This window comes from Astyanax mexicanus, chromosome 23 (genome assembly GCF_023375975.1).
Source record: "Astyanax mexicanus isolate ESR-SI-001 chromosome 23, AstMex3_surface, whole genome shotgun sequence".
Classification (NCBI taxonomy): domain Eukaryota; kingdom Metazoa; phylum Chordata; class Actinopteri; order Characiformes; family Acestrorhamphidae; genus Astyanax; species Astyanax mexicanus.
Genome location: NC_064430.1, coordinates 903973 through 928100, shown reverse-complemented (window position 1 = coordinate 928100; position 24128 = coordinate 903973). Strand labels below are relative to the sequence as shown.

General features: G+C 40.3%; 1 protein-coding gene across 5 annotated transcripts in view; it reads right to left on the bottom strand.

The window, feature by feature from the left end:
* Nucleotides 1–65: 65 nt before the first annotated feature.
* brsk2b (BR serine/threonine kinase 2b) overlaps nucleotides 66–24128 on the bottom strand; it is a 214043-nt gene continuing 189980 nt past the window's right edge. For 2 of the 5 annotated variants that reach the window (XM_049470946.1, XM_049470948.1), the window contains exons 14-19: nucleotides 23107–23782; nucleotides 20940–20988; nucleotides 18848–18971; nucleotides 15059–15239; nucleotides 13689–13778; nucleotides 66–4699 (exon numbers count right to left, since the gene is read on the bottom strand). In XM_049470946.1, coding sequence (XP_049326903.1) covers nucleotides 4497–4699; nucleotides 13689–13778; nucleotides 15059–15239; nucleotides 18848–18971; nucleotides 20940–20988; nucleotides 23107–23782 — 1323 coding nt within the window. In that variant the 3' untranslated portion in view covers nucleotides 66–4496. Of the gene's footprint in view, nucleotides 4700–13688; nucleotides 13779–15058; nucleotides 15240–18847; nucleotides 18972–19530; nucleotides 20602–20939; nucleotides 20989–23106; nucleotides 23783–24128 lie in introns of those variants that run through there. The other 3 variants (XM_049470947.1, XM_049470949.1, XM_049470950.1) reach the window with 3 other exon arrangements.

Below are 24128 nucleotides of genomic sequence, written 5' to 3'. Positions count from 1 at the left end.
TTTTCCCGTCTGTATTTCAGAGCAGTCCAGCTCTTCTGGAATAAAACAGGAGGAAGAGTGAGAGAATCGGTATTGCTTAGTTTTATTTCTCTTCAGCAGAATCCCCTCCCCGGGCCGTGGACCTCCATCCACCTGCAACAGCGTGGGTAACCACATCATCAGACCCCTACCAGAGAGACCAGTACAGAGTAGAGAAAGCAATGGGAGATGTGGAACAGAGGCAAAGACCCTTAAAATCAGAGTCGTACAACAAATAAACAGAAATAAAAAAGAGTAAAGAAATAATGTGAACAAAAATGAGCATGACGAGAAACAAAAAAATAACAGTAAAAAGGGAAACGAGTGGATGGTCCTGATACAGGGTATCTGCAGGTTTAAAAATAAAATAAAAAAGTAATTCAGTCTTAAACTAAATTAAGGTTCAACACCAATATTGAGTTTACAGACTTTAGCGTAAGCTAATTTCCTGCAAAATCGATATTTAACTAATTAGTTTTGCTTCATAAAAAAGGGACATTTTTCATACACTAAAAAAATTAACAATAAAGCACAAAACTGCAAAAAATGGGAATTTTAAAGCCTACAGTATCCTCTAAGAGGGTTAAAATAAATCTGAAAATAGCACCCTCAACAGACGCCGTAAATAATGCAATTAGTTAGTCTGTTAAATTAGACTAATTGTTAAATCAGAAATAAAAAAAATGCAATGTGCAAAAAATACATTAAAAACTATGTATTTTACTGCTTTTTGGACTTTTTTGAATCCTGAAAATTCTTTACAATTAAAGGAAAACTCCAGTATAGAGAATCATAACGAGTACAAACATGCATTCCCAAGTACACAGCTTTAGCTGATCCTCCCACCAGGTTTGTAATGCTAGTGATAAGGGCATAGAGTTACTCAGGCAAAGAACTGTCTATTTTTTACATCATGAACAAACTCAAAGTAGCTCCACACTTTATTTATAGAATTCTAAGAGCTTCGACATTTAAAACAAAGCACTAAGAGCTATAAAGTGCACAAATAGTTTATTAAAAACAGTGTTTTTACACACAGTAGCAAGAACGAATAGGCTAAAAACAAAATATACATTAAAAAAAAAAAGAATAAGGGAATGGATTGCACAATTAATTTTCTTCTTGCTACTGTGTGTTAAAACTGTTTTTAATCAAATATCTGTGCACTTTTAAAGCTCTGAGTGCCTTGTTTTAAATGTCAGGATCCTCAGAATTCTACAAATAAAATGTGATAAATGTGAAATGTGATATGTGATATTTTGAGTTTGGTAATGGTGTAAAAATACACTTCTTTACATAAAAGACTAAAAGCACTGTATTTGGGAATGCAGGGGAGAATGGACGTGGGCTGTTTGTTCTAAAAAAGTTTCACAAGAAGTAGGAACTTGATAAAAGAAAAATGGATTTAACAGTTTAAGACAAATTAAGACTATAAACGATAAAATAAAGACAAATCAATACTTTCTAAGGAACTGCAGACACCCTGTGAAAGAATAAAAGGGACAAAGGGTAAAAAAGTGGGTAAAATCGAACATCTACAACATCATGCAAAGAAAAGCCGAATGTCAGACATGCAAACGGCAAAATTCGAGAAGAACACAGCCGGGAGCCGGAGCGTCCCCCTCAGTGCCTGTAAGAAATTCATTGCCAAAAAAGTCGACTATTTACATCATGTGGGTTTTTTTGTCCGAGTGTGTTGACCTGTTGAACACGCACTATGAGATGAAAAGTGACAAATATCAAGAGTTTGTAACTTCATATCCCTCCCCTCCCGCCGCCCCACCCCCCGTAAAGAGGCTACTCTACATTCTTAAATTACCGGTAAATAATTTAAACATATACTACAAGCTCTTCTTCTGGTCAAAGCCGGGGAAAGAACAGAGTGCTTCATTCACCAAGAAACCGGATGAGTTTGTAACAAACACAAAATGACGAAATTCTTCAAACAATCCGGACAAGTAGCTCCGATACAAACACTAAACTACCCCCATTTTGGTTCATAAATAGCCCCAGCTGAAATAAATAAATTAAAGAAAAAAATGTGTTAAAAAAAAGCATGATCAATAAATAACTTGCACGTAAAATTATACACAACTATGGCCAAAGGTCTCTGAATCCCGCAGATGCTTTTTTCCAAAAATAATAAAGAAGAAAATGAAAAAGAAAACAAAAAAATGTACATCAATTCTCAAAATTAAAATACATTAACATAGCTTAACAATAATTCTAAAAATAATAATAATAAAAAAAAATGAATAGAAAGAAAAACAACTGGCAACACAATCAGTCCAAGCGAAATTCACAGCTAGACGAATTTTTACATTTTTTGACATTTTACGTAAGGAACATACTGTATACAGTCTGTACAGGAGAATAGATCATTTGCTGAAACATTTCAAACATTACCTCGAAATCCCGCCCACCCACTCAGCCCCGCCCCTTCATTAAAATCCCACAATTCCACCCCAAAATAGGCGACCACCCAAATTTCTGTTTCCCAAATAAGATTTCAAAATCTTGTACAGCAATGACACGAAGTCCATAAAATATTTAAATTCTGTCGTTCATAAAGAAAGACTACATTGAAGAGAATACAATCCAACGAGGGTCCGTAAAGTGGGCGGCTCCTCAAACGCTGCAGTGTCCAGGACGTCCAGTGTGTGTCCTTTTGGCATTTGTGTGTGTGTGTGTGTTAGTGTTGGTGTTAGCGTGTGTTGGGGTTAAAAAAAATAAATAAATAAAAATGGAAACAAACTTAACAAATTTTAAGAAATAAAATGTGTAAAAGTTTACAGACTTTATATTAAGCTTGTGATTACAGCATTTTCTGCTGAATCAATATTTCAAAGTTTTGCACAAAAGATTAAATTAATTACACACAAAAAAATCAAGGTACAAAACTCTGAAATCAGGGTTTCTCTTTAACCTAAAAATCATAAATCTCAAAATAGAGACCTATAAGTTTAGTCTGTAAAATCAGAAAGCGTAAGACAAATTAAAAACGAAATAAACCCTAGAAAATTCCAATAAATACAAAAAAAAAAATGAAGGAATGTCTCTGAATCCTGCAGATGCTTTAAGAAATAATTATGAAATTAATAATAAAAAAATAAAAGGAAAAAAAATATTGACCCAAAAACTTAAAATATATTACCTGAATGACGAAGAAAAAAAAAAGACTTTAAGTAATTAGAATAGCGTAGAGTTGTGGAATAGGTTGGTTGGTTGATTTTTTTTTTTCTTAAGGCTTTTTCTTCACAATTCTTCAGAAGTTTGGCTTCCAGTGGACGTTTAAACATCTGTAGACGCATCTGGGCGGAGTTGAGTTTTCGGGGTGGTTTACGTGGTTCATATATATGTTCTCGTATAGTGTCAGCGTTGAGGAGCGTCCATCTGTAGCTTGTACTTGCTGTGTAATGTGCCTTCGTCCGTCGACATACTGTACACCAATCGGCTGGCCTCTAACACGATTTCTGGATTATCCCTGGCAGCAGAAATGGGCAAAAACCATCACAAATGCACAGGAGATGCAGAAAACTAAAGAAAAACAGCAACAGAGTAATACAAACAAACGTGTGCTTAAAGTAGGGCTGTACAATACACGAATACTGAGGAGCAGAGTGTGCAAAGCAAAACGTAGGGATGTTGAACTCTAGAAAAGTAGAGGTACGTTCTCTGGAGTGGCCAATCAAGCTTCTCCAAGGGTTTGGCATTGGCCAGAAAAACGTTACGTGTCTGACTGCATTGTGCCTGCAAGTGTAAAGTTTGGTGGAGGAGGGATTATGCGCAGGGGTTTTTTTTTTTTTTTATAGGAGTTGGGTTTAGCCCCTTCCAGTTCCAGTGAAATTAACTCTTAATGCTTTAGCCAATCTTAATGCCCCAACTTTGCTCAAACAGTTTATGGACGGCTAATTCCTGTTCCAACATGACTACTAAGCACCTGTAGACAAAGCAAGCTCCATAAAGACCTGGATGAGCTGTCTTTATGAGTTTGGTGTGCAAGAACTTGATAGAACACCATTGGAATGAATTAGAACAGAGCCTTTTCGTCCAACATCTGTGTCTCATCCAAATTCCCATAAACACACTCCTAAACCTCGTGGAAAGCCTTCCCAGAAGAGTTTTTTTTTGTACTTTTGTAGCTGCGGAGGGTGGGCCAACATTATAGTTCATAAGCGTGTAAATAAGCAAAAATGAGTGCAACCAAGGCAATTTTATATCAATGTTGCGAAATAGGAGATATTGCGATTTTCATACCGTCCATTTCGTACAGCCCTACTTTAAAGCACTCAACACTGTTTGTGTTTATGTATATGTACGTGTCTTGTGTAAAGTATGGACTCGTGATGTAATACTCTACAGCAGTAATCATTCCAGCGTAAAAATAAAAACCAAAACAGTTCGTTTAGTGTCCGACTCAACTGAGCCAAAAGCTTATTTTACGTATTCAGATCAGATCAGGACATTTCCGTCTCTACTTAAGGCTGCTCCTGTGTCCCAACTGAAGGTGCCACCTTGGCTTTGTCTTTGCCCGCTGGGCATTTGGAGGTATTAGAATCGGACTCGTGTTTCTTGCTGTTGGCACCGTGCTTGGGCGTGCCCGCGGCGTGGGGCACCTGCCCGTTCTTCTCGTCTGAAAAGAGCTGTTTAATTACGTCAAAGAAGCTACTCAATGGGCTGCCTGGGTACACACGGGGGAGAGAAGAACCAGAGAGAGAGAGAGAACAAACAAATGAACAATGAGGATCACAGGGAGGACACCGGATGATCACAATGAGGAGGAGACAAGATAAATGAGAGACGACGCTGAGCCACGCCACAGGAGACAAACCAAGACGTTAAAGACGCCTCACATGGACACGCCCCTCCCTCTCTTTGCTGATTGGTTGGGAGCTTCCGAGTCACATCAGAGGGTTCTATATATTGAAGCCAATCGGAAATATTCTAATGTAAAAGAACGTATCGCTTCTTACAACCTCCTGAGGGACTTTTACTGCAAACCACCAGAGGGAGCCCATGCGCAAGTCCTCAATTGAATGAGGTTGAATGGAGCTCAATGACTAAAAACAAATTAAGGTTTTTCCTTCTTTTACAAACAGTAAAATCTTTTGGCATGTCAGGGACAGTATTTTTGATCAGGAAAGAAGTGGCGTCTCAAGTGTGGACAGCAGCTACAGTGTGTATGATGCTGCTACAGAAAAAATGGCACAGAAAACAGTGGAAAACATCAGAATCAGTCTTAGGACTAGAGGTATAGAGTGAATAAGTAACGTGGCATTGTGGCTCGGCGTTCCCTATTTAATCTTGTCTGGATGAAATGATAGTAGATGGGATTGCTGGCATTCATCTTTCTTTTTAAAAATTATATAAAATTTTCTTTAATGTAGTTTAGGAAGGTGAGAATGACTGCATGACAGTGCAGCATCACTAGAAAGCATCACAGCACACTCAGAGGAAAGTGCCGAATTTTAGCTCTGATACATCAGCTAACAGATGCCCACCAGAGTGTAACAGCATAACCTACTATACTCTCTCTCTCTGACTCCGGCTGCTGATAGAGAATCAGCATGACCTAATTTACTCACTCTCTCTCAGACTCTGTCTGCTGATGGAGAAACAGCATGACCCACGATCCAAACCTATGGTCCGAGGATCACAGCGACAGAATTTTATAGTATTATGTAGTATAGTCTCACAGAGCCTCTTGCCATCATCTTCTGATACAGAATGTTTTCACACATTGATTTTAGATCAGTCACATGCATTACTCTGCTGTAAGTATTTTATTTTTTAAGTAGTAATGATTAAAGTGAGGGTGTTTTCAGGATCAGGCGAATCTCTGCACTTAAAGGAAATGTTTGCAGCATTTTAATTACTGTTTTTACACCGCTCCAGTGATTTAACTCTGCTCATAATAAACGCAATTGTCCACAAAAACAACATGGAAAATGAAGGCGATAGCGGCTGCAGGGGAAAAATTAATTGAATCATTTGGAGTCATACTTCAGTTCATTAAGCTCATGCAGAGAAAACATTTAAACAGCAGAGTGAAGCTGCTTTAGATCCTGGACGGTCTGAGGGGCTAATGTGGGCAACACCGGCTGGACGGAGACACACACCCCCCCAACACACAGCAAAACACAATTTTCCCCTTACTTCCAAATACACCACCTGACCAAAATATAAGAAAATAGGTAGAAGCCTTCCATTAGATAATAATTACTGAATGGGTGATTATGTTTTATCTGGCAACAAGTTATTTAACCCTAACTGATGCAGTGAGTAGCTTCTCTTTAGTTAAACCTCCATGTTTAAAGACTTGTCCTGTGATCGTGAAAAAGATGGTAATCTGTTTCAGAACGAGTCAAATTATGGATGCATACATGCATTGAGCAGAGAAAAGATTTCTGAAACTACTCTGATTAGGAACTGTCCAACACATTTTTAAAAACCAGAAGGACAGTGGTGAAACAAAATGCAAAATGCAGTGAAGGGAACTCATTGGGCCTAATAAAAACCCCTTATCAGTGACGCTAATCTGCAAAAACAGATTTTGTTAGCTAGAGATCTTAAAGATTGGACTCTGGAGCAATGTAAAAGGTTAAACTAACGTATTTTTCGCGCTGTAAGGTGCACGGGATTAGGAGACACACTATCGATAAACCTCTATTCTCTGGTCTATTTTCATACATATGGCACACCGGATTATAAGGCGCATTTTAAGCGGCGTGTCAACATGTTTTCCTTCTAATTCAGCAGATCTCACCAAAGCTAAATTGACAAAACTTAGTCAAATGGTTAGCGGCTAATGCTAATGCTGCTCCAGTCTTGGTGCTGGAGCAACTTTACTGAAACTCCTGTATAACTCTGTACTTCAGTGGAGTGTCTTTACTGCTCCTTAATACCTGACTGATAGAATTCATACATAAGGAGAACCGGATTATTTTGGGGAAAATTAAAGTATTTTAAATGTGCTTTATAGTGCGAAAAATATGGTATACTAAATTAAGGCAGAAGATCAAGTATGATGTCTCATTAAACTAAAACAGTCCGACACTGAATCACAGAAAGATTCTATTTTGACTGTCTAATAGGGCTGTCCCTAACGATTATTTTTTAAACGATTATTCTAACGATTATTTTTTTCGATTAGTCGACTAATCTATTTATTGAGAAACATATTTAAATAATTATTATTTTACGTTTTAAAGCAAACGATAAAATACTATATTTATATATAATAACAACAACAGCAACACAAGCCTACTAAACCAAACCCCACACTTATAATCACTTACATGTACAGCACGTTGTTTAGATCTATAACGCTAAAAATGGATAAGCTCCCATACACCACAACCGTGTGTTGTTTTCTGTGACCGCTAGATTTTGTGACCACTGGCAAGTAGTTCTCAGCAGACCGGCGCACTGGCCGATTCGAAACGTGTTCGTTTCTAATGTTTACCCCGACTGGCCAAAACGGTTCAGTTTAGGGCTGAGGGTAAGGTGTAGGTATAGAAAGCTTCCGTTTTGCCAATGAACGCTCATAACCGTGAGCACTGGTCACAAAATTCCGACGGTGACAGAAAACGGTGTAACACCGCAGCGCCGACGGCGCTAGCTAAAATAACTTAAGGCAGCTAGCTTAGCTAAACACCTGAACTTATGAATAATGCTACTGTTTCTGGAAACTGTGAAATGCCATGCACAAATATAAACCAAAAATGTATAATTTCTGCCTGTGGCAGGTTTAAAACCTTTGGTAGACAGCCTTAAGTCTTTTTAAGGACACCCGCGGAGACCCTGATGTAAACGGTAACTTACTGTGTGACCCTGTTGACATAGTGCTCCTGGATGTTTGCGCTTCAAGTGCTCCTTTTGCACATATGGCAGAGGACCACATTGTTGCCCTTTTGCGTGAAATGCTCCCAAACTTTAGATGCCCGCTGGCGTTTTTTTGTAGCTGTTTTCACTACCGCAGTTCTACAGCGGGGGTGTTGTGCCGATTCTGTCCGCGAAGCGGGAGTCAGATTCAGCGAGAGTCTCTCTCTCTCTCTGTGTCTCTCTCTCTCTCTCTCTCTCTCTCTCTCTCTCTCTCTCTCTCTCTCTCTCTCTCTCTCTCTCTCTCTCTCTCTCTCTCTCTCTCTCTCTCTCTCTCTCGCACGTGAACTCCTCCGCGTTTGACTTGCAGAACTGTGTTTAGCTGTTCTTAAAAATCATTTTAATTAAATAATAGTTCTATGCTTCTATGTTACCGTGTTAATTAACATATTTACGACGCGCCGACGCACGTTATGCAAATCGATGTATTTTCGTAATCGATGACGTCGATTATGTCGACGCGTCGCCCCAGCCCTACTGTCTAACTCAGAAACAAGACAACACCTGCTCAGCTACATTATGCAGAAGGATGCAATAATTAAAAAAAACTGCATAAAGAATGTATGAGGGGCCTTAAACTTTCATAAACAGCCTACAAACAATATCAAAGTCTTTATAGGCAAGTCAGTTCACTTGGCAGATATCTTGGCAACGCAGCCGGGCGTTTGTATCCCCTCATACAATACTGGGCTCTGGTCTGATAATTGGTAAAACCCCAAAATAATCCAAACTAAGGGTCTAATTATCATTTTAACACTATTTTACATCAATACTAAAATATGATCAAAACCTTATGTATAGTTTGTAAACTTTTAGCTTCTAAACACACTAAAAACTTGATTGTTCGGTTTATTGTGGCTACTGCGCCTGCGCAGATCTCCACATCTTCAAGGCCTACCCACCTGAATGCACAAGCTCCTCTATTATCTGCACTAGCTGCAAGCTGATTGGCTCTTTTTGTTGAATAGCATGACTTTACCCATAAATATGTGCCGTGATTCGCATTACGAGAAGTCATACATTCATACAGACGCAGTGGGACAGTATACAGTCATTCTCTCTTACACACACTGAGATTGGTGCACATCTTTAAGTCTAAAGGAAGGGATCAGCATTCTGTGAGCTGGTTGGTGTTATGAACAATGAATAGAAGTGTGATAAAAGTGGTAAAAAGTGAGTTTCATCATTAAATCAGGAAACTTCTTACCACCCTTGGAATGTTTGCCTGTCAGAAGAATGACAAGTAAGAACTTAAACTTCCTGCTAGTGCACAACAATACTTATCTATTTATTTAAAGATAAACAGTACTGTACAGAAGACACAGGCCAGCACAATGTATTCTACACTAGAAGCAAAGATGTTTAGCAGCTGCTTGGACAGATCTAAGGGTTATAAATACTTGTTTTTGGGAAATAATCTTGTCAACAAGCCAATGTGAGGCCTAGAGCTTATTTTATAGAGAACCTCCAATTGCAAAACGTAATTAATAAGGATGCCTGACGATAAAGGAATTATATTGGTATCGATTTATTCTTTTCATTTTATTATTTTTCTAAATACTTTTTTTTAAATAAAGGTAATTAAATTTTAAGAACAAACATCTATAATAGTAAAACAAAATAGTTTTTTTTTCTTTATTTAATTAACTAAAACTAGAACAAAATATTTTTAGTAAAGAGGAAACAATTGATTGGCTATGTATCGTATCAGTCAATTTTCAGCCAAAATACGATAGTTATAAAAAAATAATAAATAAATAAATAAAAAGGTTATAATATATGTGTGTATATATATATATAATTATACAGCATTAGCCAATCTTAATAGATTTTTTAATAAAGTGTACTACAATAACACTTCTTAATTATAAATATAAAACTATATACATATATCTCTGCTAACATCTGTTTATATCGGTGAGTAAAGCGCTTACGCTTATATACAGCCAACTTAGATTCCTAGTATTTGCTTAGATGTTGAGCCGAAAGCTGCTCAGCGTCCAAAATTGTCCCCAAAATACACTATCAACTAAAACTAAATAGAAACTAATAACTAACTTTGATTTAGACTAAAACTAAATCAAAATCCATCTGTCAAAAGTAACTTCTGCAGAGTTTTTTTGTTTCAGGATTTCCTATGCTTATGACTAGTGGACTAGGTTATGACTAGTCCACTATTCAATAACTTCTTAAATAATGCCTCATGAATGTGTTTAGGGCTTTAGACCTTTATTTAAAGGTATTTAAATGTTCCTTTCTAGCCTGTAAGGCTTCTGTACAGTACTGTAAATTGTCAATTGACTTCTTAGGGTAGAGATATACTTGCTGTTAACCAAGCATTCCTGTACACATGATTGTTGCCTTGCCTTGGTGTCAAGAATCATATGCTTCTATGAGCAATCTCAGACAGTACACAGCATGATTAGCCAGCAGACTTTGTCTGAAGGAGGGATCTGTACCTACTGTCCCTGGCAAGTCAGTAGAAAAGGGAGATGCAAGAAGTTTCAAATAATTTGTAAGTTTTGTGTTTCTATCGCGCTTTTTCAATTTAGAACACGCCAACACTCACTTGTAGTGGCCAGCAACAGCGCGTTTGCATAAAAGTGACGGAGCCCTTAAATGGCTCATTCTGAAAGGGACTAAAAAGGGCAAGTATAGAGCTGGTGAGATCTTTATCTTTATGTGACAGTAATTTTGTGCAAAGAACTAAATGAACAAATGGAAGACGCCTGAGCTGCTGCTACCCTCTTGTGGATGCCTCCAGTAACAAGCATAGCATACAGGCAAGTATGTGAACAGTTACGTTTAAACAGCAAGTATATCCCTATCCTTCCAGTGGTGACAGCGTTGACTATCTTCTACCCTGCCGTGTGTGTGTGTGTGTCAGAGTGTGTGTGTGAGAGAAAGTGTGTACAGGAGTGTGTTTTAAGGTATAATCTGATACTGCCGTAGTACTGAGTGCACTGCATGCTGGTGTGCCGTGTTTGTGAGTGCGCCATCCTGCTCAGCCACTGCCAGTATAACTCACATGCCATTCATTCATCACATCATTGCATCATAATCACATCATAACATCTGCGGACAGAGGAGCCACACGGGAGCAGGTGGAGAGCAGCCGGTCAAGCCAGTGACGGGGAGGAGAAGGTGTGGACAGGGTGAGGGTGAAGTGAAGTTGTGCTCCTGATAACATCTCCCTCTTTTACTTTATTTAAAAACCTTTTTGTAATACTAATACTAATAAAGCACTGAAACCTTTTCTGTATCAAATGACACAAAAAGGAAATTATTTCCTCAACAGCTACTCCTCTGTCAAATGTGATCATTTAGTTGTTGAATTAATTGAAATTGCATAAAAACGTATTTATGTACTGATATGTTTAATGAGCGTCCATTTAGAAGTGGAAACTGTTCAGACCAATGTTATATAGGCCATATTAACAAGATAATGTGTGAATAAAACACTGAATTAAAAAAAATATTTTAAGAATACACTACTGCAACAAAAAGAAAATGAAATTTTACTACTGCATATGATACGATATCACACCCCTAACCGAGATATAAAAAAATACAAGAATTTTATCAGATTTGTAAAAGAAGTCAATGATGCAGAATATCATGATAATAATAATAACGCACTCCAAATATCTCCATATATCCAGGATTAAAGTAAAATAAATGATACTGGACAGATATAATCTGTCTCTAGTAGATATATAATGGAAAATAAAGAGAACAGTATGAATTTTTCTTTTGATAAAAACAGTAAAAAAGTAGAACCCTGATGTGATAATTAGGGGTGGGTGACATAATACCATGAAATATTGTACCATATCGTTAATCATATTCAAAAATGTTGGAGATATTATTCCATACGATACAATATGGCACACCACTAGCGTGGACAGCCTAAAATAAACACAAAATTTGGTGAGAAAATTTAATTTTGGTCATCTGCTGTATTGTGAGCACAGCCTGTTTTAAAAAAAAAGTCAGCTCTCAAAGGCACTCTATTCCCCTATTTATTAAAATTTCCCCCCAATAATTTTATTATAAGGCCATTCATCACAAGTGTCACATTTTTAGCTGTTGAAAACCTGACAGCAGTTAAAAAAACACAAATGCTGTATATCTCTGATTTCCCTGTGTGAGTAAATCGATCTTCCTCCAGTAGAGGGAGCTGTTATCAGGCACTTCGGCACAAGCACAAGCACAGCCATGTGATGAGAGACAGAAGAGGTGTGGAACAAAAGGGAATTCCTCTCGTTTTTACATTATTTGCTGCTGTTCTTCATCCCCAAGTGCATCCCCATCAATAGAGCCCATCAGAATAATGTATATATATATATATAGACATATAGATTATCATTATATAAAGAGAGTAGCTATCATTACCTGGACACAGGGTGATCTGTCACTCTAAATTATTTGGAATCGATTTTATTTTTATTTTTGAGCGTCCCGAATGTGCTCTCAGAGTGTAAGTGAAAGCAAGTGAATGTGAAATAGATATAGAGAGAGAAAGAGGAAGAGAAAGACTGCGTTTACAGCGCTAAGGTCAAATAGGTGTTTCGAGTGTCTCTGTATTAGAAATTATTTCAAAAGATTTTATTTTAATTATTAATTTCAGATGCCGATATCCAAGGTCAAGAAGCTGCATCCAAGCCTTACATCACCAAACGCAATGAGAGTGAGTCTATTTGTGAATATATCATTTTAAGTACTGGTAACAGTGACACAATTCCAAATCTAAAACGTATTTTACTCAGTAGAATTGAACTTACACATAGCATGGACATAGAAGACTGTTTAAAGAGAGATTAATGTCTGCTCATCTTACAAGCTCAGTTCTGCTGTAAGCCAGTTACCCTGATTACTGTTGCCATTTTTTAAGTTCCGAAGTTGACTGACATTGCGATGCACAGTTATTTCCTTTAGAGGCCTTTCCCCACTAACACCACACTGACCCCTCCTCCTCTTACAGCATAACCAGCAAGCAGATTTGCTCTATGCTACAAAAGGTGTGACTTTCTCTGTAAACAGACTATATGATAAGTGATAAGAAAACTGCTAACATTGCTTATTTACCACGTGCAAATTTTCTGTCCCGAAAAAGTTTTTTAGGTTTTAGCGTAATTTATATTTTCTAACCAGCACAGTCTAAGACTTTAAAACTGTGCGGGAACATTTGGAAAATGGTTTGATATTACAGCGAGTCAACCAAAATAAATCTGTTAACCTATTTTTGAATGTTGTGACAGTTCTGATTTATTAGTGACCAACAGAAACTCAGTACATTTATATTTGTACACAATAAGTTCTTAGTAATATTTATGGAAGTTTAATGTACTGATTATGTATTAACATTGGAAGCAGTAGGGAAAAAGCAAGATCTGTGCATCCGTATCTGTAACAGCGTTAACATCTATGCATTTAGCCCAAATATTTGCTTTAGTTCTCTCTCTCTCTGTCTGGAGTCTCTTCATCCGGCTGAATAAACATTTAAACATTTGAACCAACCTCCAATACATTAAACACCACAAACACTGGAAACACTGATTTGACCTTGATCTGTGCGAGTGTGTATGTGTGTGTGTGTGTGTCTATGCTGCGTTCAGAAGTGCTGGGCCATGGTGGGCAGGGCGCCATGCATGTGGAAGATGCTGTGTCGGAAAGCGAGTGAGAGAGAAAGAGAGAGGTAGATAAAGAGAGAGAGAGAGAGGCAGATAGAGTGAGAGAGAGGTAGAGTGAAAGCAGTGGCGGTGTGTGTTGGCGGAGGGATGGCTCACCGGACAGCTGCTGGACGGCCGGCTGATCGTGTGAACTTAACAACTGAGCCTGAATCGTCTCCACCACTCGTTTAAAGCGTCGGCTGGGACCTGCCAGAACACACACAAATACACACACAGTCATTTAACAGGTACTTTATACAGTCTAAGGACAAGATTTTAGCAATCTAGAGGTGAATTGTCAAGCATGCAGCTTGTTATAGGGTGCCTTAATGTGTCTTTGCTATCATAAAGACGGGAAAAGTACACCTTGCGCGGCTCAAAACGTGCAAAAGACGTACTAATTATCTTAATTAATCATGGGTGTGATTAATTTTGGCCGTAACGTGAAATAATAAACCAATCAGAGTGTCTCTTGCTCATCTTTCTCTTTAAGAGTAGACCGGGTGAGCTCTGACTTTGGCAGTTTGCCATTTTAACAGCGCAGCAACCTGGACGTATCCAACACTTCTCTCAGTATTGAAGAACAGGGCGAAAGTAGACTAATAATAATAATAAAGCATGTAGAGAAACAGATACAGAACCGCAGTCTGTTATTATTACACAATACAAAGTAGGGGTGGGCGATATGGCCCTAAAATAATATCACGATATTTCATGGTTAATGAATGTCATTCGCAATAACGATACTCTTGATGAAATGACGAAACACTGAATTAAGAAATAAAAAAATAAAAAAACTACTGCAACAAAATGAAAAACATTAAGCAAAATAAATGATACTGGACAGATATAATCTGTCTCTAGTAGATATATAATGGGAAATGAGAACAATGTGATTATTTTCTTTTACTAAAACAGTAAAAAAAAGTAGAACCCTGATGTGATAATTAGGGGTGGGTGATATAGTACCGATATTTCAGGGTATAATATCGTTCATGATATTCAAAATGTTGTGATGAGAAACAGGCAGACAGGTGGAGAGAGTGTGAAACAAGGGGAAAAAATGTAAATGAGAGGAAGAAAGAGGGAGGCCAAGAGAGCGAGAGATTGAACTGTCCTTTGAAACACAGCAGGATGAGATGAGGAATGATCACCAGGAGGTAAAAGAGCCTCTTTTACTTGAATACTTGAAATACAGCCCCGAGCAGTACGACTATTTTAAGCCTCTACGCAAACTGGGGGAGGATGGAGGGGGGGGGGGGGGGGGTGACATGCAGAAACAGGGGAAAAGAGAGAGAAAGAGAGAGGAAAAAAGAGAAAGAGAAATCTCTCATCCCAGGAAAAGAGGCAAAGTTCAACACCATTAACCACCACAAACCCATTCATTACTCTCTGCGGCCCCTCTCACAGCCCCACCCCCGACTCCTCTGATTGGAGGGCTGGCGACCGATGACATAACAGCGGATTGTTGCCGTCGGCATGGTTACCTGAGAGCAGGGTGAAGGTGACGGAGTAGATGCCGTTCTCCTTGGTGGCCGACGTGCTCTCCGTGTAGGTGATGTCCACCTGGAACTTTACGGGTTTCTGGAAGACGGTGGGGCCGGCGGTGGATTTATACTCCGCCCGGAAACTCGTCTGAGACACCACACTGTGACTGAGACTGGGGATCTGAGAGAGAGAGAGAGAGATCAGTAGATAAAAAGAGAGAGAGAGAGAGATGGAGAACAAGAGAGAGGAGAGAAAGATTGAGAGCGCAAAAGCAATATTGAGAGAGAAAGCAGTAGATGAAGAGAGAGAAAGAGATGGAGAGCAAGACAGAAAGAGAGGAGAGCAAAAGCAAGATGGAGAGAGAGAACAGTAGATGAAAAGAGAGAGGAGGGGGTAGAGAAAGGGGGAGGGAGGAGAAAAATTGAGAGTGAGAGCAAGATTGAGAGAGAGTAGTAGATGAAGAGAGAGAGATGGAGATCAAGAGAGAAAGAGATATTGAGAGAGAACAGTAGATGAAAAGAGAGACAAAAAAGAGAGAGAGAGAGGGATAGAGAGAGGTAGAGAGTGGACAAAGATGGGGAGCAACAGAGAAAGAGAGAGAAAGAGAGAGGAGAGAGAGGAGAGATTGAGAGAGTGAAAGCAAGATTGAGAGAGTAGTAGATGAGAGAGAGAAAGAGAGGAAAGATTGAGAGCGAAAGTAAGATTAAGAGCGCAGTAGATGGAGAGAGAGAGGTAGAGAGAGAAAGGGTAGAGAGAGGGAGAGATGAAGAGACAGGGGGAGAGAGGTAGAGAGAGATTGGAGAAAGAGAGAGAAATGGAAAAGTGTGAAAACACCCTTAAAGAATAAAGAAAATCTAACTAAGCTGAAATTTCTCTGCTGCTGAATCAGATCAATAATTAGCTGAGGGTTGATTTGGGGTTAATTTGCTCATTTTTGCAGACGGATGCACTTTTCCCCCCTAACTGTTTTCAGTAACATTTTGCTTGCTTATTATTTCCGCACTGCTCAAATCATTCTCCTTATGCAGCTCCGGAACTGGTAAACCTCCAGCTCAGTCGACCTCTTTATGACCTTTATTGTGCTGACCATTCAGATGAAGGCAAGGTAGACCTTCAGTAATAATAATACTGCAGTGCGAAACTCTGACAATGCATGGTGGAGATTAGACCCAGTTAATTAGGATATATGATGCAGCTGAACCAGCGCCCAGCAACAGTCTCCAGCATACACTATTTCAGTTGTCGCTATGGTGTTGTTAAGTGGATGTATTTCATTTTTTTTTTAAGTGACAGCAAAAGATATGATATACTAGATGGTTGCTATGGTGTTGCTGTCTGATAGAGAGAATGTTTAATGTGATTACTATGGAGCTGCTTAGTTGTCGATAGGTGGTTGCAATGGTGTTTATGCTTGCTAAATTGGTGTTTATTATGGTGTTAATTAGTGGTTGTTATGGCGTTGCTAGGATACCAAAGCATCTGCCTAGAAACCACCTAAGGCGATGCTATGGTGGTCCCAGATGGTTGCCTGGTTCTTGCTAAGGGTCGCTGTGGCACTGTAAGAGGCACACTGGATGTTATTAATAGAGGTAAGTGATACAGCCCTAAAATAATAGCGTAATATTTTGTGTATATTTGCAATAACAATAATTTTGGTGATATGGCAAAACACATTATAATAACATTAAAAATTATATATTACTGCAACAAAACATTAGCGTAACAGTTTAGCATTTAGTAGAAACAAAAAAAAAAAACTTGTCTACTTTATAAAAAGTATCTTAGCAAGATTTTGTATAAAATAATGTAAAGTAAAACAATATATAGTGCAAGCGTATAAACTAAACAAATAATTACACAAGAAATGACAGAATACAGTAAATAAAACAGAATACTGTAAATAAGACTGCTTTCAAGGCAGAATACAGTATTACTGTGTATTATAACCCCTAGTTCTAATCACATTTGCAACAAATTAATTTTTTATTGTACTTTTTTCCGCAAATATTGCTTTACACCCCATAATTAGCCTAGTTTTACACACTCATAGAAAACTGTAGCACAGAAACCTGTTTACCAATACGTTAAAGGGTTAATATCAACAGTAACAGTCTGAGACATGATTCATTTCAGGACCCGACAGATCCAATCCCTCCAACTCAAAAATCAAACACACTATATACATGTTTATTGCATATAAGCATTTCCCATATATAAGCTATTAACCCCTTGAACCCTGAGGGTAAATGGGTTTACGCCTCAGCTCCAGTCTCTCTTATAACTACATAACTCACATATTACATTCATATTCATATACTGAATAATTTATACTCCACAGTCACTGAATAATATGGCTTAATATAAACATCTGAAATAATGCGGCTGGATTTGGTACAGCTTTATATGAATACGATCATATATGAGTGATATATTAACTATATACACTGCTCATTTAAAATAATACAGCTGTAAGACCATTTACACAGAAAATTTACTACATGTGGAAAAAGGTATTAGGCCACCTGCTCTTATTATTCTTTTAAGCCCAGTGTGGAGCTGCAGAGCAGTGGGACTGTGTTCTCTGGAATGATGGAGCTCCTTAGGATGGGATGAGGAGTTGGGAATAGGTTGAGGGGTTGGATTAGGGATGAGTTTAGAACATAGGGATGAGTTGAGGGATTGGGGTATACGTTAAGGGGTTGTGGATTAGGTAAAGGGTTGGGGATTATTTAAGGAGTTGGGGATGAGTTAAAGGGTTTTGATTGGGAATGTGTGGAGGGGTTGGATTAGGGATAGGTTTAGGTGGTGGGGATGAGTTGAGGGGTTGGGTTGGAGAGGAGTTGAGGGGTTTGGTTGAGGATGAGTTGAGGGGTTGGGGATGAGTTGAGGGGTTGGGGATGAGTTGAGGGGTTGGGGATGAGTTGAGGGGTTGGGTTGGAGTTGCAGGGACTGGGGAGGAGTCGAGTGATTAGATTGAGGAGGAGTTAAGGGGTTGGATTGGAGAGGAGTTGGGGGTTGGATGGGGAAGGAGTTGGGGTTGGGTATGAGTTAAGGGGCTGGATAGGGGATAAGTTGAAGGGTTGAATTGGGGAAGAGTTGAGGAGGCGGGGATGAGTTGAGGGGCTGGGTTGGAGATTAGGGGTTGGGTTGGGGATGAATTGTGGGGGTTGGATTGGGGATGAGCTGAGAGGTTGGGGATGAAGGGTTGTGGGTGAGTTGAGAATGTGGGAATGAGGTGGGGAGGAGTTGAAGGATTGGGAATGAGTTGATGAGGGGAGTGAGGTAGTGAGGAGCTGAGGGGTTGGACTGGGCATTGGGCTGGGGATGAGTTGAGGGGTTGGACTGGGGATGAGTTGAGGGGTTGGACTGGGGATGAGTTGAGGGGTTGGACTGGGGATGAGTTGAGGGGTTGGACTGGGGATGAGTTGAGGGGTTGGACTGGGGAGGAGTTGAGGGGTTGGACTGGGGATTAGTTGAGGGGTTGGACTGGGGATTAGTTGAGGGGTTGGACTGGGGAGGAGTTGATGGGTTAGATTGAAAATTAGTTGAGGGGTTGGGTTGGGGATGAGTTGAGGGGTTGGGATCGGGATGAGTTGAGGGGCTGGAGTGGTGAGGGGACGAGTTGAGGGGTTGGATTAGGGAGACTTGAGTCCAGAGGTGATTCTCCAAACACTTTCTGGAGTTAATTTGTAAAACAAACTAATATTAAAAAGTAACCCTGATCAGATCTATACAGGACAATCAGTGCTGTACCACACAAAACACAACCCAACCCTGCCAGAACTCACCGAGAGAAAGGCGTGGACTATATCCGCTTTGATGGAGCTCAGAGGTTTGTCCTGAATCACTATGAAGATCTGCTCCTCCTTCTCTAGATTAATGAAGTTACCAAACCAGGACTTTTTGGCAAGTCTGTGAATAAAAAAAGCAAGATAACTGTAAGATTACAATCTACAGTCGCAATATATCATCTTACTTACACCTGTATCGTGATATGCATTGTATCACCAAGCTCTTGCCAATACACAGCCCTATTTATAGTAATTCACCGTTTATTCACAATAGATCGCTCTGTGTTCTGTAAATAAATGCACTGAATTTGAGCTAAAAAAGTTAGAGCTGTCAAATCTGTAAATGTCAGATTTGAACCCATCAGAAAGAGGTTGCAGAGACAACGGCCCTGCAAAAACAACATTACACAGAAATCATATGAGAAGCAGTGCTCCCCTGACAGGTCTCGTCTGGTAAATACCTCACTTTACCCAAACACAGCGTCTGACCTTTACACACAACTCTGCTAAAGACAGAAATATTAATAAATGACTCATTCGCACTGCGAGGCTAGAGATATACTTGCTGTTTGGCCATGTATTCTTGTAGATGAATGTCTGTGGTGTGAACGAAAAGTAACGTAACTGTTCACATAGTTGTCCATATGCCATGTGTGTTAATAGAGGTTTCCACTTAATACAGTAGCAACAACACATCAAATGGATGCAGAAAGCCTTATTAAAAACTTCCTGTTGTGTTGATGCTGCTGAGTACTGAACTGTCCCCTAGTATTTTTGTGTGAACTGCATCTCCTGCACCCGTTGTGTTAGGCTTTATTTCTGAGAACTCGCAAAACCAAGCGTACTCCACGGACACGGACAAAACAGCACCATCCGTACACATATACATAGTTAACACCAAGTATATCTGTAGTATAAGCATTGAGAAAATCAGAACATTATAAAACAATTGTACACTACTAAATTGGTATTAATTCTTGTTAAATGTGTTTTCTTTCGTTCTCTTTATGAGGTACCCTCTTTTCTATTGCCTGCTACAGGGCTAGTTCATGCTCATGCAAGTGCTTTAGTCTCTCAGATTGGAATCTCAGAAATATGTTTAAAAATGATTAACTAAAAGATATCTAAGATCATGCAAAATCAGCTTCTATTTTGTATAAATGGCGAGACAGGCAAAATACTGGAAATTGAAAATTATATTACAGTTTCAGAAACATTTAAAAATACTAAAAAAACTGATTTAAAAGATCATTTTCAGCTGCTTCTGGCTACTGCGCTTGCACAGATCTCCATATCAAGGCCTAACTAGTACTACTATACTGACTGTCTTCTGTTCTGACTGGCTCTTTTTTATGATTAAGGGTGGAACTTTATCCAAAACAGGTTCCATGATGAGCTTTGATGAACTTTCCTTAAAAAAAAATAAAATAAAATAAAGTTTCAGATTTAATCTTTACCAAATTATCTATACCACAGACCACAGAGCATCAGTACTAGTGCATTAGAAATATCAGCATTAAATTAAGGTTCTTATAAAAGCTCAGGCAGCAGGAGGTGAGTCGCAGGCCTGTGGTTTGGTCCGAAGGCTGATGCACGGCTCATTTCCTCGCCCCTCTTGAACTGTGAAGCATGCTGGGATTTTGCCACAGAGCGTGCTTATCTAGGCCAGAGCATGTAGCTCCTCGTTCCCCAGAACCAGAGGAGGTTTTGGCCTCGTCGCAGTAAACCGGACCGACGCTGGAACGCCGTGGCTGTGAGGCAAAGCAAGCGGCACAAAAACACTGAAATATTAATGCGGAGCAAGTCTCTGATAATGTCGCCATCAATAAAACAGGGGTAACGGGAGTCAGCGGTGTTTAAGCTCCTACTTTGGTTCGGCTGGTTTTATTGCAGGTTAAACTCTGAACTCTGCGTATCTGTTAAAGTGAAATACGCCGCAGGAGCCGGACGTGCCGGGGCTCCGAGTCCGAGTGGCCGGTTGGGTCCGGTGGGATGTGAAGGCTGATAGATGTGCTCTCGGGCTGCTGCACTTAGAACTCTTTGTAATAGGCTGATAAAGGAAGAGTGCATTAGGAGTGCTGTAACTTACTCGGGGGAAGACTCCGGCGTTAGGCTGGACATTTCCTCTTGTGTGGGCACTGCAGACAAACAGGAGGACAGACAGTCAGGAGGGGAAAATAGAGAATTTCAGCAGCTTACCGTATTTCTCTCACTATATTAGAAGGCACACCATCAATGAAGGTCTATTTTCTGGTCTATTTTAATACATACGGCTCACTGGATTAAAAGGCGCATTTTAAGAGACACTATAACACATGTGTCAAACACAAGGCCCGCGGGCCAAATGTGGCCCGCCACGTCTTTTTATGTGGCCCGCGAGAGCTTGTAAGATCTTAGTGTCTATAATAAATAAGTCAGAAGCGTTCTTTGACCAAAAACTACATTTCCCACAATGCTTGTCGATTGTATTACCCGCAAAGTTACGGCTTACTGCCACTACACGGCAGTGTAGTCATTGATGTGGAAACCCTGCCGGAGGGAAGGTGTAACTTCGCGGGTGGAATTGAGACATATAAATGTTTATCCCATAATGTCCAGAAAAAGAGAAGTTGATGCAGACGGACGGCTGTGCTTCAAGGCGAAAGACCGGTATGCCTTTTGTGTTACGAAGAGTGTTACTGACCAAAATAAACGCTTTTTAGGAGAGATATAAGTTCTGTGTAAATATTTATAAGACAATAGCTGACAAAATCTGTTTTAATGACGTTAATAAACATCACTGGGACAGCGCTAGTCGCAGTTTCACCGCAGCAAAGGACGAGGACGTGAATCACTTATTTAACCAGCCTTTACTGATTTCTGCCCTCAATAACCCTTTCAATAACCTCCAATAGCCTTTAATAGTCTTCAGTAGCCTTCAACAGTCTAACCTTGCAGCCGTGGTGTGTCCACTAAACTCCTGAGGTTAGCAGCGCGATAACTGACCTGTTTATAATGTAATCCCAGCAGTGACTCATGCTCTAAACGGCTGCTGTTAGCTGATTGGGCTGAAAGATGAACTGTAGAGAGCTGTATTATTCGGTTACAAAAATCTTTATTTCATACACAGAAGAACTTAAAAATTGTAAAAACGCTCCAGACTGGCTGAGCTGAGCCCTGTAGCCCGTGGCTGGGCTGTAGCTCTGACTCAGTAAAGACTGCGGACTTGTGGTGCTGCTGCTGCAGCTCCCACTAGTGGTTGGATGAGGAACTGCTAAATCTGAGGAAATGCTATGTTCTTAACAGCTCACAATTTTTGATTTTATATGTATTAAGCCTTATTTCAGTTAATAATTTCAAAGTTAATATAACTTGATGTCATTTCTATTCACTTGAATAGTTTGGTTCTTGATTGATGGAGTTTTTGGATTTCATGACATGACAAATTAAAAGGATTTATGTTAATAGAGCAACAAGCAAACATTTTTTCCATGCAACTGTAATATTTGATTGAAAAATAATATATTGAGAGTTATTTAACATTAAGGAGTAATTACATTCATTTACATATATTACATTTGGTTACATTTTATTACATTTATAAGTTACATCTGGCCCTCGGAGGACAGCCAATATGCCAATGTGGCCCTCGGCCAAAATGAGTTTGACACCCCTGCACTATAAGGAACTGCTAAGTCAGCAGGTCTCCGCACTGGGTGGTGGTGGGGGACATAGCTAACTAAGTTAAGTAAAGCTAAGCTAAGTAAACAAAACTGTAATAAACACTTTTAAAGTCAAACGAATGCTGGATGACAGATTTCTCTCCTGAAAACCACTTATCTGGGTGAGTAAACCTGTTCCATTCATTTACAGTAAGCTTAGATTCACAAATTTCTCCAGCACTAAGGCTAGAGCATTAGCATTAGCAAGGCTAATCCTCTCCCCTCTAAACGGGGAAATAGCAGTTAGCAGCTAATGCTTATGCTACTGGAGAACTAAACTGAAACTCATAAATAACGCTGCAATTTGGTGCAAAGTGGGTTTACTGCTCTCCCTAACACCTAAAAATGAAATACATAAGCTGCACTGGATTATAAGGCGCACTAAAGATGTTTGGGAAAATCAAAGGATTTTAAGTGCGCCTTAGAGCGCAAAAAACATGGTATGTACAGATAGCAACAGTACAAACTTTATATTTTTATGGTTACTGTGTGTGAGGTGTTTAATGCTTAACGCAACTTAAATCATCCTGTACCACTCATTACCCTGAATTTTACCTTGCAGTTTTCTGCGGTGGAACCGCGGCGATCCGAGGAAGCTGTTCTTGATGGAGTTGAGGCGTGTCCTCCAGGGCATGCCCCCGATGGACGGGCTGGGGGGCGGCGTGGGGCTGGGGGTGCCGGCCGGACTCTCCTTGGGCGTGTGGACGGGCGTTCCCTTGGGGGTCGGGAGGGGGCTGCCCCGGGGGGAAGGGTGAGGGGTGACCTGTACAGCGGGGATAGATTTGCCGTTGTGGTCAGTCCCGGCCAGCGGGTGCAGGTGGTGGTGGTGTAGCCGGATGGGCGAGAGGGGCGTTGCCTGAGAAAGTGGAACAGAGAGCTTGGGGGGAACGGTAAGGGGCGGCCTGCGCACCTTGGGGCTGTTGGTGATGGACGGGGACAGGGGGTGGGTGGGCGTGGAGGGCGTGGAAGGCTCGGATTTGGCGGCAGAGGGCGTGGGTGTGGTGTTGGGGAGGGGGTTGGACATGGTGCTCTGGAGGGGCTTCTCGGCAACTTTGGGTTTTGCTGGAAGGGTCTGGGTTTTGTTGTTGGGCTGAAGGGCTCCGGTCTTTGGATGGAAGGCGCAGGGCGAGTGGGGGGCGGTGCCATTGGCCCGGGGCGAGTGGCTGGGGCTGTGATTGGGCGACTGCGTGAGCTCCGAGGATTGTGGGGGAATAAAAAAGCGTCTCACAGGCTGGGCACATGCATCAGCAACAGCATCAGCATCCGCAGCATCAGCATCACCAGAGTCAACAGCCCGCAGCGCACACCCGCAACACACACACACCCGCACACAAACAAACGCGCCGACGACACACGTGAACGCATGGGGTACAAGGCAGCAGCATTGGAGACGTGGAGCGATGGAGGGAAGGGAAAGTGCAGAAAGAAAGAAAGGAAGAAAGGAAAAAAATAAAAGACATGCCATTAGCACAACCAGCCGAAAGGCAACAACCAAAACCATGGAAATAAAAATGTGCAGCCACGGGAACCAGCCGCAACATAACGACAAAAATAAATAAATAAATAAAAAGCAGCTT